We start from the raw sequence: 18,563 nt of genomic DNA, 5'->3' as shown, positions 1-18,563 counted from the left end.
GAATAAAGCACTACCGCTCCACTGGTTTTGCTTAGGGCATCCTTTGTGCATAACTCAGGTTTTATTTGGAAGGCCTGAATTGGACAGAAGACTGAGCAATGGTGTTGATTATCAGCTATCTGATTGGATAACATATTAAGTGTGTCCCATTGGACCACCGGGTCATAGGCTGTCATGACTCTTATGCTTCAGGCCGGAGGAGCAAATGCTAGAGCGGACAGTCTTGAAGTCGTAACAGTTTTTGTTTTCTTCATTGTTTGATTGCAAATTATGCAAGACTTGATTTTGTCTCAGCTTTGTAGCTAGGCGGCTGTGATCCTTTAAATTTTAGTGTGGATCAAGTTACTAGTTCTAGTTTGTTCACAATTCTGTCGTTATCATTACGGAACTTATGAGAACCTCCAGTATATTTGGTATTAAGTAACAAATCTGTGGGTCCTCTGAACAAAAGTGAGTTTTAATGACATCTACATTTGTGAGACTAAAGGTCTACTCAGATTGATATAAATAAATAAAAATCTTACATGGTCTATGTGCATGCAGGACTTCTGCCTCACAGTTCTGGATTCTGAGTTTGAATCTCTGGAGTTTGCATATTCTCAAGGGCTGCAAGGAACTATTATATCAATCTATCACCCTGACGATAATTTTTTTCGATGAATCGAATCTGATTTTAAAAAGAAATTTAAATTTCCATCCCTTTATTTAACAAAAACATGACATTATTTCAAATTGACAGTGAAGAAAATGAACAAATTGATTAAGATTTGGTTGCTGATTTGGTCCGTAACGTCAGAAAATCTGCAAAAATGTTAAGAATTATTTTCCAAAGTAAAAGCAGGTGTATTTTTTTGTTTTTGTTTTTGTTTTTTGGATGAAACAAAGCTAATCCGTATGCTTTTATGGAAGACTGCAGAAATATGAGCATATTTACTGCTGACAGTCTGAAATTCCAAAGATTTAGAAAATTTTAATTCAAACAAGGTCTCCAAATGATAAATCGATTACCAAAATAGTTATCGATTAATTTGATAATCACATAGTTAGTTGTCAATTAATCGTTGCACCTCTAATGTTCTCACCGTGCTTGCTTGGGTTTTCTCCGTATCCATTGGCTTCCTCCCACATTCCAGAAACATGCATTTTTTTGTGTACACAAAGGCAAATGATCTTGTTTAGTTTTTTTTACAAATCTGTCTAATTCTGTGTTATTGAGCACTTCTCCTTCGCCAAAATAATCCATCCACCTCACGTGTGGCATATCAAGATGTTGAGTAAACAGCATGATTATTGCACAGATGTGCCTCCAGCTGCCCCCCAATACAGTAAAACTCCACTCAAGTGGCCTTTTATTGTGGGCAGTCCGGGCACACCTGTGCAGTAGTCATGCTGTTTAATCAGCATGTTGATATTCCACTTCTGTGAGGTGGCTGGATTATCCCGACAAAGGAGACATGCTCACCAACAAAGATTTAGACAGAATTGTGAACAATATTTCAGGGAAATAGGCCTTTTGTTCATAGAAAAGGTCTTAGATCTTTGAGTTCAGATTATGAAAGATTTGGAAAAAAAACAAGTTTTGCTTTGCGATTGGCTGGCAACCAGTCCAGGGTGTTGTACCCTGCCTCTCACCCAAAGTCTCACCTGGGATAGGCTCCAGTTCACTTGTGACCTTAATAAGGATAAACAGTATAGAAAATGGATGGATTGCTGGGTGGGAAATTATTTTTCTGCAAGTAGTAGAGTGTGATCCTCAGTTATTTCTTCCCTCCATATCAAGATTCACATTTCTGATGCATTTGCAGTTACATTAAGTTTAACTTAAATTTTTGCTTGATAATTTTAAAGCTTTCTCATGCTAATGTGTGTGATTGGGTTTGTGTCATCCGTGTAGGCACAGAACGCCACGAGTTGACCTCCTGGATGAGTTTTGACTCAATCTTCAGGTTCTTCGGCGAGGTCGTGGAGGCGAAAAAAGACGAGGAGGCAGAGGAGATGTTCAACACTGTTACCACGCGCAGCAGCTCCCTCAAAAGCAAACACCTAGATTTGTAAAACAACAACACCACTGACGTAATTGGAGCGATAGTATAGAGCGGGTGCTTAAGTTTTTTGCTATGTTTTTCTAGTTTCTCTACCCTCCTTGCTCTGCTCCCCGGGTATCATTTCTCCCCTCTGGCTGCACACACAAGCGTGGATGTTGTTGTTTATGTAAGAGACAAGAATTCAGGAGAGTGTGTATACATCTCGGTAACATTTTGAGTGGCTTCTAAATAAGCGCAACTGTTGAAGCAATATCTGCCGTAGCGTTTGTGGTTCCCGAGGGTAGTATAGCCTAAGATGGTATGGGCTAAGTACAGTGCTCGGTGGTACACCTCATATCAGCTGCCCTGCAGTTAGAGCTGACACTTTTTCTTTTTTTAGCTCACTAATTGTTTGTAAAGCACACTCTCTTAACTGGTCACCATTTGTTGGTGTTTCAACAAAGGCCATTGTTTTTATAATGTCATTGTCAAGCTTCTATGCACAAAACCTTTTAAACTCATTTACTGAGCTAAATTTAGAGGCATGCCGTTTACTTCATTATGTATTAATGTATCCCTCTTCCCTTCACGTTTATAATAGATGCCTCCAATTGATTACATGTTACGATACAAACAAAACAAAACCCAATATGTGTGGAGTAACTTGAACGCGTGTCACTGAGCATATTCAAAATCACTTAGTCGGGCATCAAAATGGATTTAAAGGATATCTCATTTAAACAGGAGCCATAAGTCCGCTCTCAACACTCACAAAGCCTCAATAGATGACACATGTCAGGAAATCCAAGATCTCAATATTATTCTAAGCCTGAATGATGTTAGGGAAAATTATAACATATCTATTTCTCCCCCTCCACTAAAGTCTTTTTCTTGTTCTTAGATGTGACAAGTCACTGCTCAGTTACACGTAATCTTCAGTATGTGACACAAACATGATAACATTTTTTTAAGTTTCATAAACCACTCAAGGCTTAACGCAAAATGCTTCTAATGTGTCGCGACATTAGCCAAATCTCAAAGCCAATGCTAAATCTCATGATACCGTAGACACTTTCCTCTTATTCCCCCCTCACTTCACGTCATGACTATTGTTTAACTTTTAGCTGTGAAATCCTGTTTCTCCCCCATGCCCATTCTATGCGTGTGCGTATGTGTGTGTGGCTTAATGCTTTTGAGGATTATCTTTGTGCTGTAATGAGACAACTGTGGCTGATGGTTTCAAGGCCTAATTTCCTTTTAATTTGATTCCCATCTCTCCTGGTTTCTGCACACACACACAAAAATTATTTGCTTATTATTTGATTTGATGATTTTGGTTTCCAGATAGCGTTGCTCATCTTTCTGTTTTTCAGAAAAAAATATCTGCTCATTTTTCCCCCTCTCCATAATTGTAAATTGTTGCCTTGAGGGAACAAACAAGGCTCAGTGCTTCTAATAACAAGCCAAAGGAAGATCGAGCTGGAGATGAAAGAGCAGCCTAAATCCAAAAGCAGTCTGCAAAGAAAGAAAAGGGGATTTATTTTGCCAATTCCTCCTGAAAGCATTCTTTTTTTTCTGACCACATTCTTCTTTGTATTCATTCAATAAAAAAAAAATCTGCGTTCATTTTGGGGTTTTATGACATGTCCATGTATTTAATTATATTTTAATTTCCTTTCTTAACATTTGAAATGTTAAGCAAGTCCTTTCAAAGTTTCTTTGTAGTGTGATTCCTTTAATGAAAGTCACTGTTAAAACATTTCAAATGCAAATAAAGTTTTACACATTGGTTATTAATTGATTTTGTTGCTGTTGAAGGAACCTTTGTAATAGTATTATTCTTTGAAAACTTGTTTTTGTTTTTCAATCAATGAATATTGTTATTATTGCAGACAAGTGGGTATGATTAACCTTTTTTAACGTTACGATATAGTAGTGTCCTGAAGTCAACAATACCAGAAGGTTTTATATTTTCTTTTCTTTTTTATATAAAACAGAGAAGTATGGGGTGAATAAATACATCAAGAATAATTTTTTTTAAAGCTTGCTTTTAAAAACAAAGAAACTTCGTGTTTTTGCTTTGTCTGCTAGGCTGAATTATTTGTTTTCTATCCGATCAGGTCATTTAATACCACCTTAATGCATCTTTTCAAATTGTTTCCATTAATTATAGTACAAAAAGTGAGAGCACTTACAAGTTCTGCTTACATCTTCACAGTACATTATAACAATACATTGTAAAAAAAAAAAAAAAAAAATGCATTTAGATGTCGGGCATTTTGGCTCAATTTATTACCACGTCAAGTTGTCAGGTCTTAATCCTTGCATTGAAACGACGCCTCATTTAATCCTCATGTGACTCCTTTAAGTGCATCATCTCCCCACCCCAACCCCCCTCCCCCCCCTCGTCTGTGTTTAATTCACAATGTGAACCCGTGGAGGAGTCCTTGACATGTAAAACTTTTCTACTGTTTGATATTTCAATTGTTTCATCCCGTCGAGAGAGTTGTTGTCACGCTTGCCTGCACCGGCCCTCTGTGCGTGCGTGTGTGTGTGCTCACCCATCCCCTCAAAAGATGAACTGCCAAAGCAGCCAGTTGGAATGTCACCCTTCTGACACACACACACACACACACACACATACATTGGTGCGGATCACTGTCACATCACTATTTGCATAATGATATGCTCAGCTCCGAGGAGGAAAGTAACCCCCAAATTTTACGGGTCACCTAACGGCAACAATCAATGTTTTATCGGCCCTACTAAGGAAAATATCTTTAACAAGCAGGAGTGCAGGAACGCTCTTTCTTCTCTCACCTCCTCTGTCGCCCGCTCTTATCAATTTAATCCACTGCCCATCACGAGCGATATTTCCAAAGCAGTTAAAACATGGAAATGCCTCATCATCATCATCATCATCATCATAGGCACCTGTAAGCACAGAATGCAGCCTTTCTTTCCCTCAAACTCCGCATTTTGCGCCTGTGTAGAAGAGCCATCCATTGTATATATTTATCTTATTTAGATTTTCAAATGTAGAGTGCACGCTCGGGTCCCGCGCAGTGGCCGGTTTCCTTCCAACTCATTACATATTCATTGACTCGCATGAGAAGCTATTTAATCCAATGGAAACAACGCTTCCATATTGTAATGAGGAATCAGCGCGGCCACAATCAACTCGATAAGAAAAAGAGGGAATGAAAGAATGCACGTGTGTGGCACCAAGTGGCTTTTGGCTGCAGCATGCACATTTGATTTATAATACGTGTCACTTCTTCTTTCATGCACACGTGGGGGGGGTAACAAAGTTTGTTCGGGAGCATCTGTTAGAGAAAAAAATAATCATGAGAAATTTGCGTAAAAGTTGCACTTATATGAACGACTGCCTGTGGTGCCATCAATCCGTCTTGATTTTTCTTTTTTGGCAGGCAGGACTTTGCTGTTTCGTCATAGTTTGCGCTCGTGCGCGTGCATGTAGTCCGGTGGTGGGCCTGCAGCTGTTTGTGACGCTGTTGTTGAGGCCATTTGGCTTTAAAAGCAGCTTTCAGGCTCTCCCCTCACCGCCCCCTCAATTACACCTCCTCTGATACTCTGGCGGCCTCAACACTCCCGCGTGCATGCAGTAAAAAGAAGAGAGAGGGGACAAAATACATTTGAAAAATAGGGGCTCTGACTTTGTAAGATTTAGAGCCGGTCGTTTCGGAGGAGTCGAAACTGGTCTTTTTGACACGCTCTGTGAAGAAGAGGGAGGGGGGAAAATGTCAAGTGTGCATTTTGTCCCCTTTCAAATATAAATAATTTTAATGAATGTGTAGTAAGCACATGTCAGTTGGTTATGACTGCAAACATAACACCTAAACTTCTTTTTGCACAACACAATTTTATTAGCCTACGACTCTTTATAGTGACACAATAAAGACTTTCATTAGTTTAGCATGTCATTTCTCTGCGTTATTTATTTATTATTTTGTATTGTTTAAAACGAAGCCAACTCTATTTGATTTGATGTCTTTTAATTAAATAATCATAAATTATAAAAAGTCAAATTAAAAAGTTTAAATTATTGTGGATGCAAGAATGAAACATCAGCCACACTGATTTTACAATCTAATACGATTAATTAGGAATTTAATAGATGCATTTCTTTTCAGACAGTAAAAATGTAGACAGCAAATGCGCGGTTTGTATTATATATAATACAATATATATATATAATATTCGAAATGAACAAAATTCAAAGATCTTAATGGAGAAGAGACATTTTAAAAGCCATAAACATTTTATTTTAGAAATGTGCATAATTTGGTTTGTTTTCTGTATATAAGGACCTTCCCTACAATATTTCGTTTAAACGCTGTATAAATGATAATACCATAGAAGCTATATAAAAATAATAACAACTAAATACGCATACATTATAGAGATATTAAAAAGTAATATATTTTGTGAGTTGAGGTTTTGTAAGAAAAATGTACCCAATATGGATATTATTGATATGGCAAATGTGATACAAACTAACGTACTTCCCATCATCAATCAAAATATCTCCAAAAAAATGTTTATTGTTCTCAAAGCAACGAAAGAATCAGCTACTACCATGCAGGAATTAATCACATATAATCAACCTTAAACCAATATTGCCGCGGACGGGATCACGTAGCGATTCACAGGCGAGAAAATAAAGAATAAACCTCGTGCCATTCCACTGAGAAATAAACCTAATAATATTTAATATTGTAATAATTGCCATAAATATAATACGTTGCTGATTATATCGCATCTCATTGATAAACAAAAGTGAAATGATTAGCGATGAGCTGTTGATGAACTAGTGCAAATATTTGTCATAACTTGAGAAGAACAACCTCAAATGGCTCCAAAGCTTTGTGAAGAACATTCATTTGTGGGATTAAATCAAGAACTTTTTTCCGCTTGATTCCCGAAGAACCCTGCAGGATTCAGTCTGCACCCTTTCAGGTTCCAATAAAAAGTGCGTGAGAGTTCAATGCAATATGAAATCCCACATTATAGATGGGTTTCATAATGTGCACGCATCCCTCCGAGGATAAACACGGGGTGCGTGCGTGCGTGGGCTGCGTGGACTCCGAAGAAAAAGAAGAAGAAGTTGTTATTGGCGAGCCCCTTTGCACCATCTTCTTCATCACACGGTGGCCGGGAAGAGAGGAGGCTCCAAATGAATTTATTGCCATTCAGTCGACTGACAGCTGTGTTTGTGTGCGTGTGCGTGTGTGTGTGCGTGTGTTTAGACGCGTATTTCACGCTTCTCTTGCATGCCTCTTTGGCGAGGCTTGGAAGCTCCGTGGTTAAGCGAGTTAATATACGTGTGTTATTAAAGGGCCTGCAGCCTGCCTGCCTCACCCACTGTCTCGCCCCCATGGTCTCGCCCCCCCCCCACACACACCTCTTGACGGCTTAGTCTTTACGCCCATCTCTTCCTCTATCAGCCATTCTAATGTCCCTCATTGTGTTTGTCACCTGAGTCAGCAGGGAGGATGAAAAGGGAGGAAGAAGAGAATCTGGTGATGATAGGCAAGGGTGTGTGTGTGTGTGTGTGTGTGTGCGTTGCGGGCGCGCACGCATTGGTGGTCCAGCCAAGTCTACTTTTATTGCTGTTTATCCCCGCAGCAAAAGCTGTCAGGCGCTGACAGATTGGCAGAATGTTTCATCAACTTATTTATTCGCTCTTGCTACGTGAACGTACCTCCTCGGCTTCTAAAGCTTTTTTAAAGTAGTAAAACAATTGGTAGCGCTTTAAAAAGGAATAGCATCAGTATGCACCTACCTGCACAATTTAAGAATTGCGATGATTGATTATTATTGCTATGGTGAAAAGGTGTTTCCTTTTGTGGTTGCCTTTCTGAGAGGGACAAAATAGGAGTTGCTTTGTGTCGTTCTCTGTTTCACGCGAGTTTGACGTGCAAACTGCAAGCACAACACTAAAGACACTGTTCAAGTAAATCCAAGTCATCCTCATTACCTTTGTAAGGCAGAAATGTGACACCGCTCTTAATTTGATATGGTGCAGGTGTACCTAATGTTATGCTGAGAAAAAAAAAATTATACAATGATGTATTAAAATGGGGAAAGGAAATGCATTTTCATTCATCGAGTGGATTTTTCAAAAACAAACAATATTTCTCTAATTAGAAAGAAAAATGGTACCAAACAAACTCACTGTCTGCATATCGTTAACCTAAGAACATAATTGCCAAAGTCATTTTTTTCTTGCTGGCACGATAACAATACAAAATGGCAATATGCATGGTTAAAATGAAAATACAATTAAAAAAAGGTCTTTTTTTTCTTTATAGAATCAACTGGACTCTTGTTTGTTAAATTTCATGCGTTTTTTTCAGTCCCCCGAAAATAAATACATAAAGAAAGAAAGAAAAGAGACTGGCAATTATGCTATTTGAAAAATGCATTTCAGTGTTCTTGTAGAATGTGAAGCAAATCTCAACGCAAGATGTTGAATGTAAACAACAAAGACTCATAATTGTGTTTGTTTGGTGGACAGAAGGCTATTCAGTGCCTCAAATTATTACTAAAGCATGACATGAAATAACTGCAACAATGTGTTAACCATTTCAAAATATGAACACAACTGTACGTTTTTAGTTTAAGTTTTATTCTTCATATGTATTCGTGAGCTGACCGAGCAGCGGGTCATTATTATTATTAACTTTATTGCCAGGTTTTGATTCATGAGTTTGCCATTCTCCTTATAATTTAACATCAATCCAATTAAAAAAAAAAAAAGTTGTGAGCACAACTGTGTATATTTCCCCACGCGTGCTCTATGCGGTCGTGGGTGAGTGTTTAGCAGTGCAGGTGCCAGGGGGGGGTCTTATTAGGGGCCAACTCCGCTGCATCGATTTCAAACTTATCCTGTCCAGTGTGATGAGAACATCCAGGCCGGGTGGTCGCAGCACCATGGACAGCGCCCCGACGCCCCCCTTCTTGACCTCGCCTTGCTATCACATTAGCCCCGCGTGGGACGCGACACAACCAAATGTGGACGTGGAGTGACAGAGAGAAAGCTTTTCTTTCTTTACTCCTCGCTGCACTCCATTTGCTTTCGTCCGAACACTATTATGAATAGGATATCCTCACACACAATATTTGCTTTTAATGCATCACGCCATTACGCACATTAAGGATATCCATACGCAACGCGTGTTGTTAGTGTTTTAAATAGCAGATAAGAACAATGTGCGCGTGATTTCACGTGCATGTCCCAAACTAGGATTCAGGAACGCACATGCGCAATTTACGCACAGAACCAAGCAGCACCTGACGCATATTTAGACTTGATTGTGCCTCCAGGTTGCTTACTAACAAGCAAAGAAACAAACACACACACACACACATCCTCATCATAGTAGTTTATTGTATTGAACTTTTGTTCCGATTGTTTCCGTCGTTGCGCAAGGAGGTGGGGTGTTGGTTCGGGTGTGGGGCTTCTGTTTGATGGAGCCGTGCTGAAGCTTTGAGACAGCTTGTTAATTAAAAGCCCAGGAGATGAGGCTGCTGTGCAGCGAGCGTCCATATCAGTGCGCCGCTAAGCACTCTGACAGACAGCAAGTTACTTCCAACACCAATCCTCTACCTTTTTTTTTTTTTTTTTTTTTTTTTATCTCACAGCAGAGCAGTGAGATATTTTAATGCGTCCAAATCCCTCTGTGGCTGAGAAATATCTTGTTTTCTACTTAAGGAATGACGACAAACCTCAGTATTCGCTGTCACTCCGCGAGGAGATATAGAGTCCAAATGGGTGCTTTATGAGCTCCCAAATCCACGCGGCAGGCAGCTTAAAATGTGGCAAATTCGATTAAGAGGACGCAAAAGAAAGGAATGTCAAAATGGATTGAATTAGAGACGATCTGTATTAAATACTTTAATAAGCTCCGGGATGACATTGATGGCGAAGATGCACACAAAGAGCATCATTAAAACAAAGAAAGGACTTCTTTTTTTTTTTTTGGTCTGCAACTGTGGTCACGTCACATGTTTTATTCCGCCTTAATTGAACCCAAAGTCCAACCTTTGCCTGGAGGGCATTTTGTGCAAGTGTCAGGTTGAAGGCTCGTTAAGAAGGAAAAATCAAAATACCTTAGCCTATTGTTCCCAAAATAGATAAATAATGAAAGTACGATAGTCGAGTAAAAGGTGGTTCTGGGAGAGTGGGTCATGCTTTGACTGTGTTTGGGTTCTGGGGGGGCTGCAGGTGGTTCAGCTACAAGAAAACCTGCTGGACCACACCAACACAGGGAAAGAGGAGGGAGGAAGAAAAAATACATGATGGAACCTTTACCAAAAACAAAAGCCTCAAAATACAAGTTTTGTCTAATAATGATGAATGAACGACTATTACGTAAAAGTAATTAATAAATGAAGCCATCAAACTACCCGAAAAAAAACCCACACGTCTTATTATCGCTTGTAAAATAAATTTAATAGAGATTTTGCGTGTGGAATGTCTTTATTGGAGCCGCTGACACCACAGAGAGGAAGAAGCCAAAATAAAAAAAACATTGACAGCCCACATTCTTGTGAAGGGGCTCAAAGAGGAAGTTGATGACTTCCAGTTGGGGCATCATTCGCGAAGTCAAGGCAGTCACGTTCGTAACGCACTAAAGTCTCCTCTCGCGATGACCACGTTGCGCAAGAATGCACAGCACGCCGACACGTGTGCAATGTCACGCACGGCCGCCGGACACTTCATTAGGTACACGGTGAAGTGGATTCCAAACATGCTGACCTTTTGATTTCACAATTCTTGTGGTATGCAATATTTTGGTTTATTGTTTAGGAAAGATGTAGAAATAACACACACACACATACACACACACACGCACCCACGCACACACACACCCCTCAATGACGCGACCACAATTCAATTGTCGTTGTAAAGGGTTGTTTTTTTTATTTTTATTATCTAATTCTGTTTATGAGAGTGTACCGAATAGTGGAGCAGATATTCAACAAAAGATAATAAAAGAACATTTTGATTGCATCTGTTTACCAAAATATATGTATTTCCTTATCCAATCTTGATCTGCTCCTGCAACTCATTCATTTTCGCAGTTTTTCCTTGTTTTGTTTTGGAAAATAAAGCTGTAGCAGGCTCTCCAAGTGTCCAGCACATCCATCAACGTCACACAACGACAAGTTGCTATTTAGTCAAAGTGGATCTGCAGCAGCGTATTTGTATTTCCTCTGGTGGGAAATAAAGAGAAAATGAACACAAATGATGAACATTTGCTTGACGTGATTAACGAGTTTAGACAAATTCGGGTCACATATTCGTTGGGGTTGAAACTCCACCTGAAACAACAACAACAGCACAATTGAATAATTATTCGTTCATTTAAAAATGAGCACAATTCGTAAATGTGCTTGAACAAACGTGGAAAAATATTGTCATATATGAGATTATTTAGCGTTAGAAGCTATTTTTCTATCTTCGAATATTATTTATAGCTTCGCGCCGTCCTACAACAAAACGTATTATTTGTTTGAAATACTTAGCACCCATTTAAACTCCCTTCCGTAATTTACGTTCAAATTAAAGGGCTCAAATTGTGCAATCGTCAAAGAAAACAAACCACGACTTCAAACGATCATCATCACAGCTCACCTTATAAAATTCGCGCTTTTATTCCGATCATTAAAGAGTAACAATACAAATGCTCACATAAAATAATGGAGTTTCCCAGAGTTCACGTCTCCCCCCCAAAAATTGTTTTTTCTTTTTTGTTTTCTCTTTTTTTGAGCGAGAGAGCAGAAAGAGAAAGGAATGTTCTTGTCGAGATGTGAGCAGAGCAGAGCGGCTCCAGTGTCGGACGGAGGGTCCCCCAAAGGCAGGGCGCCATCTAGCAAACAAAGGTAGCAACAATAACAGCCTGCATGCGACGAGGGCCTCACACACACACACACACACACACACACACACACACACACACGAGAAAAACTAAAATAAGGAAGAGAGAGAGAGAGAGGAAGGGATGAAGGAAGAAAAAGAGAGGAAGTGTTTGCATGCATGGCAGGAGAGTAGATCAATTAATAAATGTATTTATTAAATGTGATTCACATACACTATTTATGAATGAATGAATGAATTTTAAAACAAAACAAAAAATATTTTGGGGCTAATTTGTGGCTTATTTGTTGTCTTTATTTTTGCAACAACAACAAAACCACGGGTGCTTTTAAAGATAAATAATGAATGAAATCGTTTAATCTTCCTTATTTCAAACAACATATTTGCTGTGGACAAAAAAATGGCCACATTCGAACTTCCACTCGCAGGTTCTGTGGGCGATGTCTTAAAAAATGTTTTTTGTGTTTTTTTTTTTTTTTACTCCCCCGCTCCCCAACGCCTCTGTCACCATGACAGAATGGCGGCTGACCTTTTAGGACCGCGTCCACGCCAAAAACTGCATCACACGATGCAAGCTATTCATTATTGATATAATCAGTGGCTGCAAATGAATTTGGACGAGGTGGTGGAAGTAGTGGTGGTGTGGGTGGGGGTGGTGATGGTGATGGCGGTGTGTGTGGAGGGGGGGGGGGGGGGTATGAGTGGCGTGGCGGTGACGCCGGTGGGGGCAGGGGTGTTAGGCCAAATATAACCGTGGATGCACCGAGATGGAGACTATTTTAATGCCCACCTGAATCCAATATAGCCGCATTCATTTCTGAGGGTGTGTGTGCGCGTGTGTGTGTGCGTGTGCGTACCACCAAGCAGTCTCATTCAAATGAGATGCGCATGCGCGGATCTGTGCGTGGCCTTTGAAGAGAAGAGAGGGGTCGTGTCACTCAGCAGAGGGAAAGGGCCACTCCGCTCTACTACCCTCCTCCTCCTCCTCTTCATCATCCTTTCTACTCTCCGCCTTTGCCCCCCCCTCTCTCTCTCCCGACCCCCACTCACTCTTCTTCACACAACACGCGCACGCGCATTTTCACCACTGGGCTCAGATTAGAGCTTCTTTAAGGGAAATGAGAAGTGGGGGGTCTTCTATAGTCACAGCGGCAGTATATGTGTGTGTGTGGGGGGGGGGCACGAGGAGTGGTGACACAGGTCCACAGTGCATGTGGACAAGGGAGTTCAAATAAAACTGCAGTGACCAATAATCAAATGAACACCTCAGCTGTAGTCATATTTAGAATATAAACTATTAGGTAATTTCGCATGACGCTAGCTACCTCACAGAACATGGGTATCGATTTTGACTGGTTAAGATGGGAATTGACAATTGGTTGGTGTACACAATGGGAATATTTAACGCTGCCAACACAAGATCCCTGTTGTAAAGATCTTTCAAATACAGGGACGCGTCAATTCACTCTCAACAAGCTGGCGAGAACGGACAACTGGATGGATGGATGACAGAGATATATGTTAAGACACGAGTCTTTGGTAAACAGCAAATGAATGAACGACTCACTGAATCAAGGGTTAGTCCTAGGCCCTTTTCCTTTTCATCAAGACTCTACCCCAGTGCACAAGGCAAGGCCCATAAAGGCGTGACGGGTAGATTTTGTCGTGGAAGAACTTGAACTCAAAACCCACAAAACACCTGAGGGTGAAATTGCAACTGAACAGGACGCCTCTCGGGTCCCTTGCGGATCACAAATGGATGAACAGAGATAAATATTTCCACTCTAAAACCGCATATGTGAGTGGAAGCTTTCCGGGTACACGTTCCTTCTTTTTTCAAATCCTGTGTAGCCAGGTGTCCCAAAACGTAAGTCCAATCAGCGTCCCTTACATCAACAAATATAGAAATAAAGCCTGATGTAATTCAACGTGTTCACTTTAAGGTTGGAGACGTGCTAGAAAAAAAGCTGTCCCATTTATTACCATGGATCAGGAGTGCACAGAAAAGAAATAAGGCTCAGTGGATTATATCTTTACACACATTCTTCTGCCTGACTGAATGACTGAAACAAGCCTCACAGACTGGAACAAAGATGGCTGAGCATGAATGAGGCCTGTGTGGGTTTTTGTCCTCAGAACATATGAATTCACCAAAACCAGCATGTGGGAACTATACTGTCTTTGGATTGAAAATGTTTCAATATAGAAATTGAATTATTTATTTTTTTAATAAAATGTTTACCACCCCAAAAATTAAAATATGAAAAATGAATTTAAATATTAATATATTTATTTTAATCGTTGAATTGTGCAGTTTTATTGCAACAGAGTGATATAGAACTATTCTGAGGCTGTATGATGATGATGATGATGATGATGATGATGATGATGATGATGATGATGAGCTGGAAATGGGACGTTGCTGTATAGCAACAGGTTACAAAGTTTCACAAAAGTATGCTTGAAATTTACTATGACAGCTCCAAACTGACTTTAGGTCACGTGCGTCTTTCTATTTACGTCATCACATGTTCCACTTCCACTGCAAACGATATTACGTCACATTCACATTTATTATTATTTTTTTTTTTTATAGCCGCCATTATAGAGTGAGTAACATTTCCTGTATGTTCAAACACGCATGCCGATGTGTCCGGTGCCGACCACCACATGCACGTCGATCAATCATTTCTACATGCTGAACATTCGCACGCACGCGCATAAACACACGCGCGCACACAACAGGAGACGGTAAGGAAGTGTAAAAGAAAAAAAAACACGCAATCTTACTTTTTTTTCTTGCAAAAATGTTCCTCACACATCCATCGGTTTCCTTATATTATCCTCGTCAATCCATTTCATTTTTTCATTTTTTTTTTTTTTAGGTGGTGGGTCGCTGTGTCCCGCATTCACACAAGTGTTGCTTCTCAAACGGGAAGAAGAGTGAAGATTGAGACATTTTGTTTGAGCCCGCTTCTTCTTTTCTTTTTTTTTCTTTTTTAAAGTGCAGGGGTGTGTAGGGTGGGGTGGGGGGGTGTTAGGGAGGGGGAGGTCATTTCATCATATGGGAGGTTGAGACACCAAGTTTGGACCCGCGACTGGCATTCCGGAGAGACGTGCATATTTTAAAACAACAATGCAGTGCGCACACTGCAGGAGGAGAGAAAAGAGGGAGCGAGGGCGGGAGGGCGGAAAACTTTGGAGAGAAGTTAGCATCACATGAACAGCTGTCAATGTGGTTCCTATTAAGATATATTGTTTCTTGGAAAGACAGCCGAGAAAGTCATTGGTGTTGCGCTACAGCAAAGTCTTGTTTTGGTTATGTCATATATTGTATTGTCATGGGCAATTATTTACTTTTTTTCAGAAATGAAAAAAGGAAATATTATACATCATGTTTTTGTGATATATTATATAAAAGTATGTGTTACGTTGGAGTAATTATTAGCTTGTTTTCATATTTGGGGGAAGGAGCTTTGTTTAAATAATAAAACTAATGTATAAGACATATTTTTCCCCCCCAGGTTTGAGCAGGTATTGGCTTTTTCATATCATATAAACATGTATAAAGTCTGGGCAAGTTGCTTTGTTTATACCGTATAAACGTATGTATAAAGTTTGAGTTAATTTTTGCTTTTTTCATATATGAACTTATGTAGAAAAGTTTGAGCAAGTAGTTATTTTGGTTATGTCATAGGTTGTGTTATGTGTAAGGTTTGGGCAATAAGTTGCTTTTTTCACGTCCCTATGAACGTACTGTATGGATAAAATTGGACAAGTGCTGTATTTGCTTTGATTTAAATCATACATTTATGTTTAAGGTTTGAGCAATAATTTGTTTTGTTTCCATAATATAAACTATGAGGTTTGGGCAATTGTTTGCTTTTTTCATATCATATAAACGTATGCCCAAAGTTTGGGCAAGCATTTGCTTTGTTTGTATTATGTAAATATATGTTTATACGGTTTGAGCAATTATTAGCGGTTTTTTGTTTTTTTTTAAATATCAAATCTAAAATTAGGGCAAGTGTTTTCTTTGCTTTGTTCAAATTATACTAAGATTTATTTGTATGCTGCTTTTTGAAAAAAATATAATTTTACTGCACAGGTCAATAATATAATGTGCGTGCAAATAGTTTGAATTGTTCCCACATGACTATAGATGAGAAACTTTTTTTTAAATATTTTTTTTTACATTGTGCTTGAGTGACAGCTACTTTATGCAACTATTTAGTCATTCATTTCTCTCATATTAAGTAGCATTTCAACTTAATTTTGTACTCTTTTATGATAGGTTCATTCCCCCCCCCCCCCCCCCCCCCCCATGTACTGCAACACAACAAATATTTCCCATCTATGCAGGAATTAATAAAGCATTCTGTGTGTCGGGAAAATAACGAAGAAGACAGATGATCCTGAAGTAAACTGAGAGGTTCAAATGTCCTTCTTCCTTTTTTGGGGACTGGTTTAAAATAACCCACAATGGCAGTTTCAATTCCAAACGTCTCCCGCCTTCTATTTTGTCAAGTCACACACAATTGTATCTGTCCTGACTAAATCCGCTGCGCTTAGCGCTGTCACTTCTGCACAGCTTTTACAACATCACCCCTCCTTCTTGTTCCTCTCCTCCTCCTTTTTTTCCGGGGAGGTTTCTGGCTCTTGTGCAAAAAAAAAACGAGAAGAGAAGAGAAGAGAAGAGAAGAGAAGAGGAGAGGAGAGGAGAGAAGAGGACAGAGGAGACGGGAGGAAGAAAGGAAAGAGAGTGTTGGCTGTGATGAGAGCGAAATGAAGGGCCGGCAGGGGAGAGGACAAAGGCGAGTGCATGCAGCGGTGTGGAGCTGGATATCTCTGTTAGTTGTCAGCGTTTAGTCCATGGCTGTGGAATGCTAATGAGTGGGCTCCCCCCCTTCTCTCTCTCTCTCTCTCTCTCTCTCTCTCTCTCTCTCTCTCTCCCTCCCTTTCTACGCCCCTTCCCTCCCTCCTCCTCGGGGAGAGAAAGCAGATCGATAGCTGACCCGGTGGTTTCGGCCAATGCTTTATTTATCTGGCCAGGCAAGGATATTATCAGCCTTGAACGTTATATACAGCAAACGTCTTCCTAAATCAACACAAAAAAGGATCCGCTTACGCGGCAATCTGCTCTCGTGCATTCTGTGCGCGTAAAAGCGCACATGCGCGCGCACAGAAATGAAACATGACTCGAGCTGACACATTGCTATGACAACCTGCACAAACATTAACGCACGCACGAGGAGGTGTCCCTTTGTGTTGCGTTCAGGGACATTCTGAAAACGCAGCAGGGGCTCTAATTTGCCTGCACAATGTGTGATATTAGAAGAGATGTTTCTCCTCCTCGACGACGTCCACCGTCCATACAAGCATAAATAAACATCTCGCGAGACTATTTTATTTGACATTGGTTGTCAAATCTTTTTTATAATTTTTTTCTCTACAAACAAAGCGGCCGCACGGCCGCCCGGCACACACCGAGAGGCAGAAGACGACCCGGGCCCGCTGACATGTTGCAGGGATCATAAATGTTCTTCTTTCAGACAGACACCGCAAAAGTGAAATCGCATCCAGCTGCTTGCGTAAAAAGCAAACTCGCGTTGGGAGTCATTCACTTGCGCTCTGATGAATGAAAGAAGGACAAAGCTAAATGCTTGTTGAACTCTTTTTAAACCATCCGAACCAAAACCGCGCTAAATGTTACAGGCCTAAAAGTGCACATCTCCCGGACGTGCACTTAATGTCATTGTATCGACAGTATTGGCATTGAAGTAGCATTATGTATTCAAAATATTTGAAATCCGCCCAGGCTGCGATATGACGTCAAACACATTTGAACGGTTTCCCTCGATTCCTGGTGTGTGTGTGTGTGTGTGTGTGTGTGTGTTTTCTTGCATTGCCCGTACACAAAACGTTAATTAGGAACACGTGCCACTATTTCATCTGCCGCTCGCTTTATATAGCCCCTAGTCTAACAATTGTACGACAAAATGCTCTCAGCGAGAGGATAAAAGATGGTTATACTCTGGAGGGATTTAGAATACATTATGTCGGAGACAAGCAGCTGTACGCTGCGTTTAATAACCCAGCAAACCATTTAGTCCACAGCTACATAAAACGACAACGACCTGCCTGCCTGCCTGCGTGCCTGCGTGCCTGCGTGGGGGTTTCTCATGGTCGTTTTCAAGCCAAATAAACAATTGTAACCCATCGTGCAATCAAGTAGAGAAAACAGGCTCAATTCTGCTATATCATGATTTTGCGCGTCTCCTATACGCCCAGCTATAAATCAATAAAAAAGCAGAAACACACGCCATTAAAACAAAACAAAAAAGAATAAACATTCTGCTTGCACAAATGCCACGCAAAAAAAAAAAGCTTGTCGCAAGTCGATTTAGTCTTATGACAGCAAGCAATATGTACATGCCTCACATAGGATAAGACAAGCAATTCAGACACATCAAGCGATGAATCCCCCTCCCCTCTAGAAGAGATGACACATACAGTATGGCGACAGGCGCACATTACGACGCGGTGCGTTCACTGGTCCTCCTGTCATCACAGTGTCAAAACGTGGGCCATAAGGCACACACAAGCAACACATCTGATGATTAACAACGGGC

General features: G+C 40.3%; 1 protein-coding gene across 4 annotated transcripts in view; it reads left to right on the top strand.

The window, feature by feature from the left end:
• Positions 1-14,893, top strand: part of arb2a (ARB2 cotranscriptional regulator A) — a 223,235-nt gene extending 208,342 nt beyond the window's left edge. For 2 of the 4 annotated variants that reach the window (XM_061767224.1, XM_061767226.1), the window contains one exon: positions 1,895-3,825. In XM_061767224.1, the coding sequence (XP_061623208.1) occupies positions 1,895-2,055 (161 nt within the window). In that variant the 3' untranslated portion in view covers positions 2,056-3,825. Of the gene's footprint in view, positions 1-1,894; positions 3,826-14,816 lie in introns of those variants that run through there. The other 2 variants (XR_009787689.1, XM_061767227.1) reach the window with 2 other exon arrangements.
• The last annotated feature ends 3,670 nt before the right edge of the window (positions 14,894-18,563 follow it).

This window comes from Phyllopteryx taeniolatus, chromosome 3 (genome assembly GCF_024500385.1).
Source record: "Phyllopteryx taeniolatus isolate TA_2022b chromosome 3, UOR_Ptae_1.2, whole genome shotgun sequence".
Lineage (NCBI taxonomy): Eukaryota > Metazoa > Chordata > Actinopteri > Syngnathiformes > Syngnathidae > Phyllopteryx > Phyllopteryx taeniolatus.
Note: the sequence above shows the minus strand (reverse complement) of the source record. Positions and strands in the feature narration are given on the sequence as shown.